Source organism: Condylostylus longicornis, unplaced genomic scaffold (assembly GCF_029603195.1).
Source record: "Condylostylus longicornis isolate FDR11 unplaced genomic scaffold, ASM2960319v2 ptg000004l, whole genome shotgun sequence".
NCBI lineage: Eukaryota > Metazoa > Arthropoda > Insecta > Diptera > Dolichopodidae > Condylostylus > Condylostylus longicornis.
In genome coordinates this window covers 230460-251064 of record NW_026577973.1, presented here as the reverse complement: position 1 = coordinate 251064, position 20605 = coordinate 230460, and the positions used below count along the sequence as shown (strand labels likewise).

The window sequence follows — 20605 nt, the reverse complement described above, 5'->3', positions numbered from 1 at the left end:
ATTGAGAAATTAAATTTAAATAAGAATGTTTACTTCATATTATGTTTTTAAGTTAGTGTCACAATATTCTTTAGGGAGTATGTGCCTAAGTTGGCTTTTCTCTTCTGAATGCATACTTTATAGTCTTTGAGATAACGTAAAATTTTTCCCTTATAGAAAATTCAAGAACCAACTGTTTTAGAGTGCATTATTTGTACTTTAATCTGGATGTTTTTTTGACTTTAAAATTTTCTTCCTCCTGCGTGCCAGGCCATCACACTTTCCTAGAAGATCTCTAGGGGTTTCTTTATCTTGTATCAAATTTAAGTATATGGTAATCTTAAACAGTAGTTGAAGACGCAAGTGAAAATATTTGTGTAAGTTATTGCAAAAATATTTTTAAAATGAAAATTTGTGAAACTTTGTAAAACAATTTTTATTCTGCCCTTTACACACTTTTAGTTTGTGTTTTGCTAAATTGTTTTTTTTTTCCAAATTTTTCTTTGTTGAAAATACTTTCATCCTTAAGATAGTTGGTCATTTCAAAAAATATTTTTTATGTAGATTTTTATACTGACATTGTCAGATATATGCAGCTCTTTTTCTATTTTATATGCTTACTTAATTTCAATTCATTTTATTCAAAATAAAATTTTATAAAAATTGGATAGAGAAGAAGTATAAAAAAAGAAGCAGTAAGATTCGGGCCAAATCAATGGTTTGCAAAGCAGTACATCTCGCTCAATAAAATTATTTTTAAGGAAAACAAACTTCAGCTTTAAATATTATTGTTAGCGCAAAATAAGTTTACTTTATACGATAGATATGGAAAAGCAGTTAAAACTACTTGCAGGCAAAATTTTATATGCGCGCAGTAATTTTATAATTTGCTGTAATTTTATATATGCAGGAAAAGAAAGGCAAATATGCTTTCACTGTAACACTTCTTGATGTACATTGCACACCTGGTTTTATCTGTGTATTTGTACAAGTAAATTATATTAGAACACTACATTACCATAAAACATTAACAAATTGGTTTAAATTCGACGGTTCAAGTGATTGTAAATAATTAATTATCTTAGTTCATGGCAGCAAGACTTTTACTATTAGGCTTTGCTTTTACAGAAATTTTACTTTTGTAGAAAACGTTTTCCTTTTATTTAAAACCTTACAATTTCAGAACAATAACGACTAGAATTTACAAAATATAAACCATTTCTCTACTTCTATAAACAGTTAAATTGTTAGGTTTCTGCAACTTACCATCTGAGCACACAATCGAAAGTTAAAATTATTGATACATTCAATCATACCGGAAGTTGGGAAAAGACTACTTGAAAATTTTAATCACTTTTAATCGCAATTTTCTCTTGTTTATGTGTACTTGCCCATTCTAGGTAGCAGTAACAAGTCTTATTTTATAGCGTTTGCAGAAGTTATAAATTTTCCGTTTTGACAGTGTTTTGACAGAGACAGAAAGTAGGTTTCTCGCAAAGACTCACTAGAATTTAAAATTTCTGTTTTCTATCTTAAAGGATATAAAATTTAGAAGTTTTGGACTTAATAAAATAGTTCGAGATAATGCAAAGGCAATTTGAAATTTTTGACACAAGCATAATATTTTACTTTTATTTTTATTACAATGCCAATTCTTATTTTAACCCAGGAAGAAAGCACCTCTTCCTGTTCTTTTTATAATGGTTATATAAAATTTATATTATTTTATGTTTATTGCAAGTTGCTACAAAATTTAAGCCCATTTTTGTTAAAAACTATTTTATAATAAGTACCTTTCGTAATTTATTGAATATTTAATTGTACTACTTATTAATTCGATAAGCTTTATTAAAAATTCTTTCTTTTTTTTCAGGTTCGTTGAATTTTTTATTTTGGAAAAATTTTGCACGTAAGTAGGTTAAGTTTTTTGAGTTAAAAATTTTATATAAATAATTTAATGAATTTATTTAAACTTTGCATTATTAAAGTTTTTGTTTGTTCATAGCCAGTAATTATTTCTGATCACATCATTTATTATTAATTACTCCAGAACTTTAATATTGAAAATATGCTTTTAAGTATGTGTAAGCTATACAAACGATAACTCAAAACCAAATTGAATTAAGTTCAGCAATATTTGAACTATTTTATTAAAATTTTACGAATAGTTTCCCTATAATATATACTAGACCCTTGTTCAAATTAGGTGTGATTAGAGAAACAGTTAGGGTAACAACTTTATAATGTAAAAAGCATTATTTAATCATTTTAACAAAACCTACAGCGCTGAAACTAATCATTAACGAAACGAAAGGTTGTATTAACTAATACAGCACTTCTTATATAACTTTTTCTTAAAATTATATATTCGCAAAGATATTACAGGGTTGGTATTGCCATAAAGTCGTTTGAAGTTAACTTAGCTTTCGATACATAATTTTTTGTTAAATAAAATCAAAAACTTTTGTTGATGTTTCATAACAGCAATACTTTTAAAATTCTATTGTGGATTCTTTTGAAGCTTCCATAGGTAAGCGTTTTAAGCTATATCTATCTAGTAGAAAATTTAGCGGAATTATATTAAAGATGTTAAACTTAAAAAATTATTTTTATTAAGAATTACTTTATTTAAGCAAATTTTAAAAAAAAATTATTTTACTTCTTTTTGTTTTTTTTTTTGACTTTGTAAACATCCTTTGTTATCCTTGTTATCATTACAGCTACAATATACAAATAATAAAAACGGAATTATTAATAATATGAAGAATTCTGCATATTTCCATGGTAGAATAAAAAAGTTGAAATAAAATTTTCAAAGTGAAAAAATTTTCGCTTGTCTTTTCTCCAAAAAAAAAAAAAATGAAAAAAATTCCTTTTTCTTCACTGTATTATTTATAAATAACTGAAAAATATTGTTTTTTTGTTTTTTATTCACTTATATACATATTTCTCATAATGCGTCTGAAACTGCTACCATTGTATTGCGTCTGATGTTTGAAAGGAATTTTCTTATTAAAATTCTGAAATTGCAAGATTTTGCATTTCTTATAACATTTTTTTTTTCTTCCTTTATTCCTATATATTTTTTTTTTTGTTGGTTTGTTTATATATATATATATATTTATATTTTACAGCCACGTCACTGACTTACTTTACAATTTTAATATGAATGTTATGCAATTTTACAGAAATCACATGCAGATTTTCATTTTATTATAAACATTTTTGTGTTCTATATGATTTGAATATTACCTTTTTCATGTAAATTTCAGTGATGAAGCAATAGTTTTAAATTTTTAATGTTATTATAATTATTCCGAGTTCAGTGCTTCAATCATTAGTTGTAAAAATGGAAATTATATTAAACAATCAATGTTGAACTTTTAGAGTTTTTGTCAAATCCAGAAATTGAAATGAAAAATTGATTAAAGATCTAATTTTATTGCATTTTTTTATAAATATTTCTGTAGAACACTTTAGAATAAGAAAGCGAATACTTTGCAAATCCAGTTCAATATTTTTTAATTTTATCACAAATTAATTAAACTGAATCACTATACTTGAATTATGTGAAGTTAAATTTAGTTTAATTTAACATTGAGCGATACTTAATGATTTACACTAATACGATGCATATATGAGTGAATTCTAATAATCTAAAAATTGTGCTTAGTGAATTTTTAGTGCTTGATAGCGAATTTTTTTTTTCGAAAATTGACCAATCCCTTAAAGTATACATCCCTGAAATGAACGTTGTATTGTGTTGAGACAAAAAATTTTACTTTGCTTCTTTACAATAAAACAAAGCAATTGGAGTGAAACTAGAAGTTTTTTTTTTTATTTTAGTCATTTTTATTTATTTTATTTTTTTACTAAATAAGATTATAGAAAAAGAGAGCTGAGATAAAATAAATTCAAGGAATTTTTAATAAAAATTTTCAAAAGTTTTTTTAAAAGGCAAAAAACAAAACAAAAGGAAAACATACAATAATGCTTGGGTAGCCAACATTTCAAATACATGCTATTAATGCATCCGACTTTTTTATTACCAAAATGAAAAAAAAACAAAATGTCATTGAATTGTCTTGCACGTATAGTGGCACCCCCTCATATTGTCATATTTAAAACTTAAATTTTTTACATATTAGTGGTTATTCTGAAGAAAATTTTATTGACGTTATTAATATTTTGATTGATTTGGTTAGTAGACATTCCTGTATGAAAATTGCACAAACACTTTTGATTTAAAATATAAAAAATTTGGAAATTACATTGTTTTTATTATAATCCACTATTTCTTTATATCCAATAATAGTAAAAAAAATTAATTCTACAAATTCGGAAGATATACGAAGCTTTATGTAGTCATCATCTGCTATAATTACAGTCACATTTGATGTATATTTAAAATTACGGGGGCTTAGACAAGTTATGATTTAATTGATGTGCTGAAATTTATATTTGTACAATAGAAACCATGCAAGACTTTGCAACTATTTCAAATTTTTCTAAATTTTCTTAAAATTGAAAAAAAAAAGATTACATTTTGATTAACTTGAAAATATTCAGGAAGATTTCGATTTGAGTAAAAGAAATTACATTTTCCAATTATAGCTAAGGAAAAATTCCAAAATACTGCAAACCAAAAAGCAAAACATTTACATTTTTCATCTCATTATGACTGACGTAACAAATAGTACTCTTCCTATTCAGTTCATTTGCATTATAATGGAAAATCTTTTCATTTGAAAATGTTTAGAGTAGGTATATAAGTTTTATTTCGGCCATTATTATTTTAAAAAGAATTTTTTCTCCATAACGTTCGATAAAAATAAAAAATTTTATAACCTCCCTAAATTCTATGGCTTTTAATTAAACATTTTTCTGGCATTGATTTGCTTGATTTTGTTCAAATCATTGTTCTTTCAATTATTTGAAATTATTTGAGTTCAAAAATTTTATAATAAAAAAAAATCAAAATGCATAATTTTTCTTTGGCGTTTGTTGATTTTTGGCTTTTTCTTTAGTATTTTTTAGCACATTTCCAAAAAAAATTTTGAAAAACAGTTCTTATTATTTTCACTTTGTCGGCGTCCGTCCGTCCGTCCGTCTGTCCATTCGTTCGTCTGTCCGTGTGTCTGTTTCCAAAACTTCTACACCCTTGAAGATAGAAAGTTGAAATTTTATATTTACATAGATCTTTACTAGAAACTAATTTTCGTAGAACATAGTTTTTACCTATCTCTCCCCCTCTAAAAGTTGTACTCCACCAAAACCCTAAAAATACCATCATATGCATTTTGCAAATTTTGCAAACGCAGAAAAGCAGTGGGTTGCTTCTTCTATCCCGGAATACTGTACTTGAACTTTAAAAAAACAAAGTGGCGGTTAAAATTTACCGTTATATAAAATCTGTTTATTTTTTATCTTGCTTTTCTTCTAAACTCCAGGTTGTGGGCGCCTGAAAGTTTAGTACCTATTAGGCACTAATAAATAGTTCATTTCGATAGAAGAAAATTTTTTTTTCTATCTCCGACCCTTCTCGAGTTATCGCCTCATGAAATTTGTAAAATTTGAAGTTTGACGCCTTATATTTCTGGAACCACAAGTTTTTCTTAATTTCTATTAACGCAAAAAGCTAACGGTAAATTCCATAACATTAAAAAATATAATAATTTTTCTTACATCGATTTTACCTCTTTAGATTAATTTTTGCTTTATTTCAGACTGCATAAATCGTTAATCCTAAATATATGCAATCCTAGAAACAGTTTCGTATATGAATGAAAATAATCATGATAGTGTAGTGGGTATACGTAGATTGTTTTTAAAAACAGCATTTTCTTCTGTTGAAGGGAAAAGTGCTACAATACAAACCATTGGTTTGACCCAACTTTATTTATTTATTGAACAAAAATTTGGTGGATGCTGTTTTTGCAATATAAAATATTGATTGTTATGATAAGTAAAATATGCACGTATTTTTTACATAGAAGTAAAATAATTTGAAATAATCAGTATATGCTTTTGCTTGTGTGTGTTCGTTTTTAGATTGAAAAAATTCATTGTTTGATCTACCTTTGATTCGACAATTTTGTCTGTGCAGAAATATTCGTAAATCGAAGCTTAATTTAACAACGAATTATTATTATTAATCTTTGAAAAAAAGGATTATGAACAAGGACGGTTATAATTAATATTATGACTACGACCACATGATATTCTTTTGTCTATCTTTTTGATATTTTTGATCTATAATTCATGATACTTAAAAACTTCATTGCTGAGAAAAGATTTTTCTTGATTGCCGTAAAAATTTCATTGTAAAGCCAGTTAACAGAAATTATAAAAAAAAAACACTTGAACTTTTTATTTAAGCATAATTTTTTAGGAAAGCCTTAATAATTTAAACTTGATTTAACACACTAAATTTAGCCCTTTTTTTATCAATAACAGTATAACAATTGATGAGCTGTTTTGTTTTATTCTTTAATTATGTACACACTTTGTCGTTCTAGAAACTATTACGTTCTTCTATAAGAAATACTCAAAACAAAATAAGTGCAGAATAAATATTTTCCCTAATTTAAATTAATTGAATGTTCTCAAGCATAATTACAGGGAGAAGAATTCAAAAAATATAATCACAATTTACTTAAACATAAATATGCAGGATTCTATTTAGTACTCTTACTCTCGTTTATTAAATGAAAGCACCAACATTTTATTTGAAAAATATTGCATTCTTATTAAATACTATCAGTGCTAGAGAATGACTACAGGCGTATTCATTCATCACAAGAAAACGATTCAATTATTCAATGATTAGTTGTAATTACTTCTATTTTTAGCACTTTTCCAAAAAATTTTTGAAAAAAAGTGCTTATTAGTTTCACTCTGTCCGTCCGTCCGTCCGTCCGTCCGTCCGTCCGTCTGTCCGTGTGTCTGTTTACAAAACTTCTACACCCTTGAAGATAGAAAGCTGAAATTTCGTACGTACATAGCGTTTTACTAGAAACTTATTTTCGTAGAACAAAATTTTTATCTATCTCCCCCCCTTTAGAAATTATACCCCCCCCCCGAAACCCTAAAAATGCCATTCTTTAACTATTTAGTGCAATGAAACCATAAGGATTTTTCAAATTTTGCAAACGCAGAAAGGCAGTGGCTTGCTTCCCCTAGCGGGGTATACTAAAGGTTAACTTTAGAAAAACAAAATGGCCGCTCAAATTTTTGATGTCGTTTATTTTCTAGACCCCAACCTGTAGAAGCTTGAAATTTTATGGGCTTTTAGACATTAACAAATAGTTCATTTCGTTGGAAGAAAATTTTTCTCCATCTCCTTCCCCTCTCAAGTTATTGCCTCTTGAAATTTGTAAAATTTGAATTTTTGACACCTTATATTTCCGAAACCGCAAGCTTTTTCAAATTTCTATAAACACAAAAAGCTAACGGTAAATTCCATGACATTAAAAAATATAATTATTTTACTCACATAATTAAACCTTAAAATCGAGCATTATGTTAACCCCACTTTATATTAATTTTTGCTTTATTTCAAAGACTGCATAAATCGTTGATCCTAAATATATGCAATCCTAGAAAGAGCTTTGTATATGAATGAAAATAATTTTTAGAATGTGTGATAGGTATACATAGACTGTATTTAAAAGCAGAATTTTCACTTGCTGAAGGGAAAAGTGCTACAATACAAACCATTGGTTTGACCCAACTTTATTTTTTACAATGCATACTTTTGTTTGGGATGCATTTAAACATGGTTACGTACAAAATGTCATAACAAATATTTAAGAATAAATACACATTTTTGTAAAATTACCATACATAATATATGTACATTCCTAATTATTATAAAATAACAATCAATACTTGAAATATCATCAAAACGCAGCATCAGTTATACACAGAAAATATATTTAGGTACAAAAAAAAAACTCATTTAACAGTGTGTACATACCAAAATTAGAAAAATATAAAACTCTTGAACTTTCCAACCATTATGTAACATAACTCTCATATTGAATTAAAATAAAAAGTACAGCACTTACAATAAAGTGATACTGATACCAATTAGTGAATTCATATGCAGAGTTTCTAGAGGCCAAAAATAACTTGTTCTTGTACTTTATATATATACACATATAAAGCCTAGATATAACAAATAACATTTTGCATTGAAAATTTTGAATTCTGAATAATATAGTTGGAATTCTATTCGTTAAAAAAAAAAGAAAATAAAATAATAAAGAACTGCGAGAAAAAAAGAAAAAACAAAAACTGGATCGAATTGAAATCTAAATTCAATTAAAAGTACTTTGAATAACCATTTCGTAACATTCAAATTCTCAACATGAGTGCCAACTGATAATGTAGAAAAATAGAAATGTGTATAATATTGTTAGTTAGAAGGCTAACAATAGGCAACATTCAAGTTCAATCTAGTATTACACAAAAGTCGAAAAGAAAATATGCAATTATAACAATAGCTTACATTTTCTTTATGTCATTCGCAGTTTATACTTGTATTGAATACACACATAATGTAATAATGTACATGAATAGGTTATATACCATCGATATACGTATACAAGCTATTTGAAGTCAATTATTATTAGAACAGATAAATTTTTATAGGTATGTATAACGTATTTTTGGTCTGATATAACCATTGAATGTGTAGATTTTGCAATTTGTACGTTACAATATCACATTGCAGAGGTTTACAAACTACTTGTAAAGCATAGTCCGTTTGTGATTTTTAAACAAACTCAAAATTATTTTTAGTTTCAGAAAACTTTGTTTTAACAATCTAGTTGAGATTTTGGATCTTGCATATAGGATTGAAAAATTTATAATTTTTCAATTATTGTTTATACGAGTATATGTATATGTATGTAATATATAAGCGCATATACTGTGATTGGAAAGTGGTGTGGTTATGTGTAAAAAATAAAAATAAAAGCAAAATAATAATTCTGAAATAAAAATGTATCTAGTTCTATGAAACAAGAAAAAGACGCTGTTGTATATTGGAGAAATTATACTACCTGTTTAAACACTTCATATACTTGCCGCTTTATTTTTCTAAATATTGTGAAGCTTAACTTAATTATTTAAGCATTATAAGTGTTTTTGTAGTAAAATCTTTTACCTTTAACAGTCAAACTTTTTAGAGCTATATTTTTTCGGCACGCAGGCAATAGATTTTTGAAAATTTTAATTGCATATTATATAACAGATATTTTATTTTCTGTGCTCATTCAAATAACGTATGCTTTTATTTTACTACATTGAGTAAAAAGTAATAAAATAAAATAAAAGAAAAAAAAATTAAAATTTCAAATGCAATGTAAGTATGTATGTGTATAGGTATTTATACTAGAAAATGGAATAATAAAAATAAAAATATTTTTTTTTTTTTTTTATATGAACACCTCAAAACCTACTGATTCGTAATATCATAATGGCATTTGAAAAGCAATATTGCTACACAAAAATGTATATGAAAAGAGCAATTATTAGTCGTAACCAGAGCGCGTAATTTTCTTCTTTTTTGCTTTTCTTTTATAATTTTTTGAAATCATTCAAACAAAAATTCAAAAAAACAAAACAAAAAAAAAATTAAAAAAATACGAAATACTTTTCAAAAATAACAACAATGGTTGCATATAGAAGCCAATTAATATTTCAGTATATTGCGTAGGTAACACTGCATAACATCATCGTGGAATAAAATTTTTAGTCGAGCTATATCAAATTAAATGACACTTAACTTGGTTTATTTGCACAAATTAAACCCTTTTTTTTTGTTTATGTTCCTAGCTATACCTATTTAAAAACTATATGCATACATGTATGTACGTTACATGTATACTTCAATAATTGCCCTTCGTATTTTTAATTTTAATGTTTAAAGAATATTTTATCACTAACAATGAATGGTTGTAAATAATATAAAGAAGGGAAAGTGATAAACTTTGCTTCTTTAGTTTCCAATTTTGTAGAAATAAATTGGTTTGAAAGAGTTTTATTTAAATTTATTGCTTACTCGTTATAATTATTTGGACAATATGCCCATCATTCCTGCATTTAGTTGCTTCACAGGAAAATTAAAAATTTTCTTAAGTAATATTACTTAAAATATTACTAGATATACGAGTATAAACGTTGTATAATATGCAATAGATATGAGCATATTATTATATTTAAATATACCTAAATGTTGGATCCAAAATTTTATTGTTTTAAGGAAATTTCTTATAGAAATTGAGCAAAAAATGGGGGAAAGTACATTTCTTAACAAAATGTAACATATTTGAAATGACTATAGCTTGAAGCCATTACCTTTAATGTTATACTGAAAACATCGCTTGAAAACTTTATACAAAAGTCTTAGTTAGTTGAATTAATTATTCAACTAGATAGAGTAAATGTTATTTCATCTATCCATATTAAGCAAGCACATAATTTAATAGAAACATACTTATTCATGATTATTGATGTACACAAAATGTATATTATTTTTATTTTTCGTGAGTTATTTAAATTAATTTTACTATGTGAATATTTCACGTACTAGCAATTAGCGACTAAGAATTTCAACACGTCCGACAAAATAACTTTAAATTTGTTATGTAAGTAAATTGAGTGTATAACCGAAATTTTTGATATAAACACAAAATGAAGCTTTCTATTTTAATTAATAATGTAATTACAGAACTCGTGTTAAACTAGACAAGAGTATGTAGGTGACTTTACTTTTTATAAATGCATTTTCTGAATAATTTTTCTGAAATAAAATATTCATTAGGAATTTAATCCTAAATGTATGCAAAATTATAAACTAATAAGAAAATCATTTCAATAGAGTTTTTTAATTTAACCTGAATCTCTGTAATTATTACAACGACATACGGACATATGTTCTCATATGTGTACATAAAATGTAAAATGTATTATTTTTTAAATCTTGCTTGGCTTTTAAAATTCTGTAATATTAGCGTTACAAAAGCCTATATTAAGTAATATTTAAATTTTACTAAATTTGAATTTTTTTTGTGTAACTTTTTAAAATAAATTTTATAATATTAAGCAAAGATAAATCACATTGTTTGTATATGTTCAAAATGTAAGTAAAAAACACACCTTAAAATACATGTACTCATTGTACATTCAAATATTTTCTATGGAATACCATGAAAATTAAATCGCACTAAAAGAAACCTTTTAAGGTAATGAGAATTGAGAAATAAGGAAATTGCAAAGTAAAAATAAAACCAAAAAATATCAATTTCAGCATAATCCACGGAAAAAATTTGAAAAACTTGACTTTTGTTATCTTTCTCTTTTCAACACAATTATAAAAAAAAAAGAATAGGAAATGCAGAAAATAAAACAGGAAAGAAATGAAATAAATAAGAGAAAGAAATAAAAAACAGTCGGCTACAAGTCTCCACGTTTATTCACGCTCCGGTTTTTTTTTTCAATGTTGGGTCAAGGTTATTTTGACGCATGCTAAAATCAAAGTCTTTAATAACTAGTGGAATTCAATTTTTTTTTTCTTTTGAATTCTGTTTACGTGATGCATGAAATAGACACATTTTAGTTTTTCACTTGAAAATTATGTACTTACTTTATTTAACAATCGATTAAATTAATGGTTCAGGTTTCAAATTTCTATTATAGTCAAGAACAGTAAAAAATATTCCACACATAAATTAAATAAATCTTATCAAAAAGAGGATCAAAAATAAGAACATTTTTTTAAAGAACGATAGGGTGCCAAATCTCAAGGTTTTCCGAGATACAATGATTTTATCGATTTACTACAACAATTCCTAATTGGTCAGATTTTTTAACTAACACTACGAAAAAGATAGAAGCTTCAAACAAATAGCATTTGAAAGGCTTGAAATCAATAAAAGACTTAACTTTCTATTTATGTACTTTCGGAATACCCAGCATTCTATTTTTGGAAAATCTATTTTTTCGCTTTTTTGTTTAATTTTCCCTGCCACGAAAATTTTATATGAAATATTCGGAAATTTCAAAAATTTTTATACAGACTTTTTTCACATTCCTCAATCTTAAAACCTTGGTAATCCATTCCTCAATCTTGGTAAAAGAGTTTAACAGAAACACCATTTTAATTTCAAGATTTTTAAGGCTTAACAAATTTGGGTACAATTAATGCTTTGTAAAGTAGCGCACTTTTTCTTTGAACTAATGAAAATACTCGTAATGTTTTTCAAAAAAAAAACTCCTAATTATTTAAATTACTTTTGATTTAACATAAATTTTGCGGAAAACCAGTAAAATTTCGAAATAGAAGTTTTACCTATTTTTGATGTTGTAACTAATACCTTTATAAATCATCCCATTCACATATTTTTGCTGATGTGTAAACAAAATTAGGGCTACAATGTTGTAAAAACCAAACGAAATAAAAATAGTTACAACATAAACTATGGAAAATAGTTTTCTAATAAGAATTAAACTTATGTGATGTTCAACTGAGCTAAATTCAATTAGAAGATAAAACAATATTAAAATTTTTAATAAAATATCTTTTCTATAACTTATGCTAGAAAGTGGAAGCTATCTGAATTTTATTACTTTACCTAGTTAAATAAAAAGTAAATTAAAAAAAATTGTAAAACCTTAGACTACTAATATGGTTTCAATTTAAAACCACAAACATAAAACTTTATAATTTAGTTACTTTTGCAGATTTATTAGATACTTTTGATAAAGTTTCATTATTTTAAATTCCCAAATACGAAAAATGCATGTGAATAGAGTTAAAAATAAATTAAAATGTGGTTTTTCAAAACATAATCTATCTACATTAGAATCACAGTGATAATTATGTCCAAAACTATGATCAACCAATAATAAGCAATAGGTAGTGAGTAGGATGGTTCTCATATATCATTAGTATGTATGTAGATGTGTACGTATTTGCCATAGTTATATAAAAGGAGCAGGAAAGGTACTAATTATTTTCGCATACAAAAACAACCATAAATCCTATATAATTTACCTTAGGAAAGTGTATGTAGGACAGTGAATAAGCTTACTTCTACCAACACAATATTATGTTTCAAATGTATAATTGATTTTTCACACAGTTTTTTCTTCCCGTTACGTAATTTCCTCATGATATTTTGCATAGTGATTTAATAAGACTAATTTTCTTTAATGACATTGTACTAGTACCCTTTCACATGAGCCTAAATAAAATAGTGTGAATCATAATTAGTTTAGAAGAGATTTTTTTTTCTGTTGATGCTATTCATAATTTAGTTTCTCTTATAATCTAATATAACTCAATAAAATTGCATATGTAAATGTAAACATATGTATAAGTATAAGTTCCTATATAAAAGTTAGCTTCACAATCATAATTACAATCCGACATAATAAACCTTGATCTCAAATATGTATGTAGTATCTAAGAAATAAATTCTGATAGGCAGTCTAAGCTATTATGATTTGTACGTCACATTAAATGTGTAATATTCTTATACATATATATGTACGTATGTGTAGAGAAACTTGTAAGGGAACCTTTATAGTCAGTGTATAGAAATTAACAATTAATGTGAAAATATAAAACCTAAACTGTAAGTGTATATGCTGCAGAATTTAATCATGCCATTTGTTTTTTTTTATTGTCAAGTGTAAAGACTCATTTAGAGCTTTATTTTTTGTAGTTTCTTTTCTATATGATATGTCAAATCTATAAAAAAGGCGGAAGATTTTAGGTTTACATTAAATTAGGTTTTTCATTTTTTGTTTTTAATTTTGTGTAATCAAGTTTCTTTTCATGAAACTATATAAATGAAGTTCTATGTGCAAAAAAAAAAACAATTAAATCTTTGTTAATTACTCTGTCACTTGTACATAGGTGAAAATAATAATCATAATATTTTTTTAATTTACGATTTTGTATGTCTCAAAAAAATTTTTTTTTATACTTTTTGACTTTTTCTGTTTACATTAAGAGTTTTAAGAAAATTTCCAGTTGAACATTAATCGCTGAACTGAATTAATCATATTACATGCCTTCGATATTATGCCATAGAGATTTAAACTCTATAATATTGACAAATACCTAACAACTTTTAATTTCCATATACAATTATAAGACTTAAGGTAGGCAATTAGATTTTACTGATTTCTATGCAATTTTGTCCACTATTTATACAATACTTAACTTTTTGGCTCCCGACAGTAGATTTTTTATAAAATTATCACTATACTAAATTCATCCTATAAAAATGCCATTGTATATTAGCTATAAAAATGCCATTGCAGCTGTGGAAGTGCCTTTAAAGCAAAATGTATAAATTTAAATTAAAAATAAAATTCTTAGTATAAACATTAAAATTTCATTTTCAGAAAAAAGTTCAATTGAATCTCAATGGTAAACCATGCGTGCATGTGTCAACTTATGCAATTTTCTTTTGTTCTTTTTGTTTTAATAATTGAGTGTTTAATTAAGAGAAAAATAATTTCAGCATTCTTTTATTAAAATCATTCCGAAAAAAAGCAATAATTTAAAATTCAAAAGGATATGGAGTTATTCCAATAACTTCCTATATTATGAATTGTTTCAAATGTAGAACATGTTCGGAAATAAACTTTTAATATTGTATAGCACTTTACGTTCTTAAGTTAAATTAAGATTTCGTTGCTTAAAAAGTTAAACTATTTATACAATAGTGTTTGCGAAAATCTCAGTTATTTATTTTTATTAATCTTAATTTAAAAAATTTGAAATTGAAAAGAAAGAGTCTTTAATTTAAAAAATTAAACGGGTGCTTTGTTTTATTCCAAAGTCCGTTTCAAATAAAAATTCAGCATTGCTGGTTTCAATGTAATTAGAAACTAGATATTTTTTTTAATTGTTTTGGTTTATTTTATTTTCTTTTGTTTATTTTGTTATTAAACTATAAGTTTTAACTAGGATCCAACAATTGTAAATATCGTTGCTAAAAGAGTTCGGAAATTGCAAATGTAACTAGGCCATTTTCAATATAAACCTTCCAAAACAATTCCAATATAAAAATTAAATATTAGAATGATTATATTATTAACTGATTTCAGTAACATTAGTATAATTATTAACTTTTTAAAGATGGCATAACTTTGTTTTCAAAATGTTGATTGGATATCATTAGGGGCTCAGAAGCAAAGAAGCATATGTAGGTCGCATTAATATTATTAAATCACAAATTTGTTAAATCCATTAAGTCATATTATGGGGAACTGATAAATATCAAAAATTTTAGAAAAGTCAAAGGATTTTGGTGATGATTAATAATGTGATAAAACAGGAAATAAATATCACTGATCCAAGAAGATCAGTGAATACCAATCCGACTAAAATTACATTAAAACAAATTATTTTTTGTATGTTAGTTGTAAGAGTCCATGTGCAAGAAAATGATTGTCACTTTATAATTTTACCAAAACAAAATTGGATTTAAGCCCGCGTGACTCTATATAACAAATAATAAGAAATATTACACGGACAAACACATAATTTGTGAATACCTTTAAGAATTTATAAATTTATAAAATTAAAAATTTCTGCGTTGTACCATTTTTATTCCTTAAAAGTCTAGACAACATACCTTACCTTCTCCTCATCAATTAATCTTCACAAATTTTAAAAGAATAAATAATATACATACTCATGTACAGAATTAATTAAATATTTTAAATTTAAATGAAATAAAATACTGAAATCGTTTGATTATAATTAAGTTCGTACACATACTTTTTCATTAAAATACGTAAACATTTGTGCTTATTATTTAATTTTTAATCAAACAGTTTGTTATGTAGTTCACATTTTCCATTTTTTTCTGCTAACATTTTTCTTTTAAATTTATTTAAAAATATTTGATTATTCATGTTTTTTTTTCAACTTGAATACTTTTAGGACAACACCACCATATAAATCCATTCATTTTACATTGGGAGCCAGCTCATTTTGATCGTAATACTTTAGAGCAAGCACATCAAAAGCATCTGGAACAACAAAATCGCCGTCGGAAACGTGATTTAAATAATAATTATGAAAATGGTCCAGCTCATACAATTAAATTAAAATTCTCAGCTCATGATAGGTAAGTTTAAATAAACAGTTATATATTTTTAATATAAATATGTTCCGAAAAAACCAACAAAAAAAATGTATAAAAAGAATATTTTTCAGTACATTTAAGGAAAATCAAATTATCAACATGTATTGCAATTTGATTGCGAACAAACCCTTACAGACATGTTTATGTTTTCTTTTTTTCTTTGAACTACAGTTTCGGATATAAATCAATTAAAAGGTGTTTTTGATTTAACTAAAAATTAGAAGATTTTATTTTGCGACAATTGCGAGTTCATTTGAATATTTTCTAATACAATTGTGCCGGAACTTATACTTTATATTTTAATTAAATGAACACACACATATAATTGAACGTGCTTAAATGTAAACCCCCAAGGTCCTCATAATTCGAAACACAAAATAATTTGAAATTCTGCAAACGCTGAAAAACAGCAACTTCCTATAATAATAAATTTTTGATATCGTTTTTCGTCTAAATCGTAAGTTATCGAAGCCCGATATAAGCGGCAGTTTTTAGGCAATATTAAATAACTTTTTTTCTTAGAAGAAAATTTTTTGTTTTCTCCTCTAGAAATTTGTAAAATTTGAATTTTCGGCTGCTTTCGTCACTCAAAGTTCCGACTATGTATAAAATCTGACCTGATCTACTGGCAAAAAATTGTAATTATTTATCTTAACTCAATATTCAACCTTTATGTTAAAGCTTCTTCAATTTGTTTTCTTTTGCTGATCCCAAATGAATGCAATAAATTGATTTATTTTTCTACATGAGTAAAAATAATTTAAACATGTAACTAGTGGATTGTTTCTCAAAAAAGAGTATTTTCACTTGTTCAAAATAATAGTTCTACATTACAAACCGTTGCTTTGACGTGACCTTATTTATATAAAATTTAATACATTGGTATCATAATATGGAAAAGAACTGTATTTTTTGTGTAACTGTATTTTGAAAATGAAATGTAAAATGAAAACAATTATATAAAATGGTTATTACATGAAAAAACCAACACGAAAATAAATTAAAATTAAATTAAATGAAAGAAAATTTCATTTCCCAAGATCTCCGGCTATTTTTGTTGCCGCTTCACAAATACGTAATATACACTTATATTTATATATAATATATATATATATAAATTTGTATATATATAGTTTTGTGTTTTTATTTTCATGTTCATCTTTTTGAATGTTTAATCATTTTTATTTTCTGTTTTATTTTTTAATTTCCGTTTTTAATTAAACGTTATGCAAATTTAATAAGGCGAAAATTTTTATTCTCATTCTAATAAATTTAATATTATTACAGAATGGTAAATAATATACATAGATAAAAATATAACACAATAAAAACACTGGAAATAAAAATAAAAAATATTAAATGAAAATAAGATAAACAAATTTGTAGTAGGAACCAAATATCAGCAGTTGACAAGTGGACAATAAAAACAAAAAAGAGAAGGAAAAAAAGGACGCTTACCTTAATCACAGAAACACACACACGCACACAAATATACGTTTATAACAAAAAACTTAACTGCAATTATTATAGTGGGCGTACATTTTTTTCTAAAAAATATATATGTACGACATGTATACATATATACGTACCTAAAAGCCAGAGAAAAAAAAAAAAAAACATTTTTTAGATAGCATCAGGATTAAAGCCCCTCCGATATATAAACCTGTGATAATATCAAAAGTGTTATTATCCTTTATTTTTAGTACAGTTAAAAAGGAGTCAGAAAAAAGGAAATGAAAAAAATCGCAATTTTTTTTTGCATACTTTTCGTTTTTTTTGTTCATCTTTTTTTTTGTTATTTCGTTTGTTTCAACTCTTATATTTTTTTTTTTGAATCTTTCTATATGAAAATAAAATATTGCTAAAGAAAAAGGAATCTGAAGTAGAAAAAAAAAGGACGATGTTATTTTTTATTTTTGTGTTTTGTTTTTTTTTATATAAATAAAATTAAAATTTAGTCTATTACGCCTCTTTATGTCCTTTAATGGTTTTCTGTGTCCTTTCTCACTTCACCTATTTTCTTCTTTCCTCTTTTTCTTTTTGGTTTTTTTCTTCTTTTGGAAAATTCTGTTTAATATATATCACTAATATAACATTTTTTTTTTATTCAATGGTACAGTTTTATTTCAACATTTTGTAAATTAATTGCAGTTTATTAAAATTGTTTAAAATAGAACACTTAGATCAGTTTTTGCAGTATAGAAACTGTGTGTCTTATTGCTTCTAAGAAATTTTAAATTTACATCTAAAAAACTTATTTAATGTTAATTGAATTTGGTCATTTGAATTACATTAAAATATTTGGAATAGAGGGAGGGGATACGAAAAAACTTGAAAACCTTCAAATTTTCCAACCGCATTGCATATGGATTGCATGAGGTCATGTGATTAGCATTAAATTTTCCATAACGAGTTTTTGATGGAAACACATTTCTCTATAGAAGGGAAGGGTATATAAACTATTCCTTTCAGTTTATCGGTCTGTTGCTCTGCCGGTCTGACGGTCTGCTGGTCTGTCGGTCTGCCGGTTTGCCGGACTGCCGATTTGTCGGTCTGCCGGTCTGCCGGTCCGCCGGTCTGTCGATTTGTCGGTCTGTCGACTGAAGCGATTTTGTTAAAATTTTTTTATGTGAATTTATTTTAGCTACTGGGTTCTTTTAAATTTTTAATTATACTGATAAATTTATGCAGGAAATTAGATTTAACAGATCAGCCTAGGGATTGATTTTACATTTGTTATCATATCTACGGTACTAATTGTCATAATTTCTTGAAATTTAATATTCGAGTTCTGTTTGCTTTTGAAACTAATATTAGAATTACATTTTTCTAGCTATGTTAACTCAAAGCTTACTATGCGATTACATCAGATTTTTAATTATAAGCTACATCACAATCCACAGTACAATTTTATTTACACAAAATTTAGTGTATGGTAACGTTTTAGATTCTGATATGAATAGTTTAAAACTTAAATATTAACTTCCTAAAATTCTATATATTTTTCTAATTCGAAATATAATGCATAATGTTAATTTTTTAACAAAAAAAATCAACATTAATTTACAGTGTATTACTTTGGTTCTGTCTACCAGTCTTGTACTGTACAAAATAATATTTGTTATACAAAATGTTGTGAAGAAAAAATGATCCTTTTTCAAGTAAAAACAAAAATCGCAAAATATATTGACAATATTAAATATTTTTTCTTCCATAAACTTAAAACAAACAAAAACAATAAAAAGAAAATTTGAAAATATAAAAAAAAAATTAAAATAATAAAATGAATTTTCACACAGCGGTAAGGTGTCCTTTTTTTCCTTTTGCGCTTATTTCTTTCTTTTTAAAGTATTTTTCTTTTTATTTCTAGTTGTGCTCCTTTAGCCTTTTAGTTTTGTTCACGAAGGTTTTTTTTTCGTTCTCCTGATAAAAAATTTTCTTTTTTAATTTTGTATACACAAGGAATTTTCTATAATATGTGCACTAACAAGACGAAAAAAATCAAATGTTTGTCTTTCACTGTTCATTTTTTCTTTGTTTTTCTTTTTCGTTTTTAATAAACTCCTATGGGAATATCTTTTTGACAGCATTTTGTTTTTTCGATATTTTTCCCCATGTTTTTTTCCTATTATTATTTTTATTATGTTCTGTTACTTCTGCTTCAACACTAAAAAATTCTTCTTTTATTTTAATATTTTATTATTTGTCCTTTTTTTTATTATTGGCATTAAATCCTTAGAGATCTTATAAAGATATTTTCAATATTATATATACATATACAAAAAGGAAATATTGAATGAAAGATGAGATATTGTGTGACTGTGAAGAGTAAGAGTTAAAATGTGAGAAACTAGAAATTTGAGAAAAGAAAAACATTTTTTAAAAAAAGAGTTTGAAATTATAAAAAAGGTATTTTAAAATTTCTACACTCTTAATCAACCTCTAAGGATTATTGAAAATAATATTTTGCAGTATATTTTTTTATGAAAATTAAGACTAACAAACTGTCTATTACTTATTTAATTTTAAAAGTTTTTCCTCTTTAGGAATAAGTTCTAAATTATCTAATCCTAAAATTTAATGTTTATACTACAGCAGGAACTTAAAAATATCCAAAATAAATAAAACTTTCGAATTTTTAACATTTTATTATTTACTGCTTATATAATTATATTTTAGGGGTAATTTATTATAATAGGGGAAGACAATTTCTTTCATTATTTAATGTTTAAATTAAAATAGATGTCTTTTGGGAAAATTAAACTACAACAACTACTAAGAAATTCAAATTGTGAACTAAATTTTTGCAATAAATTCTTTTTGCAATGCAAGTAGTCTATATTGGAAAGTTTTTCAATTTTCTTGAGATTATTATCGTTTTGATTGGATTTAAATTGAGAATATAAAAGTATAACACAAATAGTTTCCAAAATAAAAATTCCTTTAAA

The 20605-nt window shown here is 25.4% G+C and overlaps 1 protein-coding gene across 1 annotated transcript in view; it reads left to right on the top strand.

Moving 5' to 3' along the window:
- The first annotated feature begins 883 nt into the window (after positions 1–883).
- LOC129612138 (putative uncharacterized protein DDB_G0282133) overlaps positions 884–20605 on the top strand; it is a 228961-nt gene continuing 209239 nt past the window's right edge. The window contains exons 1-3 of the mRNA XM_055525656.1: positions 884–1043; positions 1856–1888; positions 15953–16139. Coding sequence (XP_055381631.1) covers positions 884–1043; positions 1856–1888; positions 15953–16139 — 380 coding nt within the window. The remainder of the gene's footprint in view (positions 1044–1855; positions 1889–15952; positions 16140–20605) is intronic.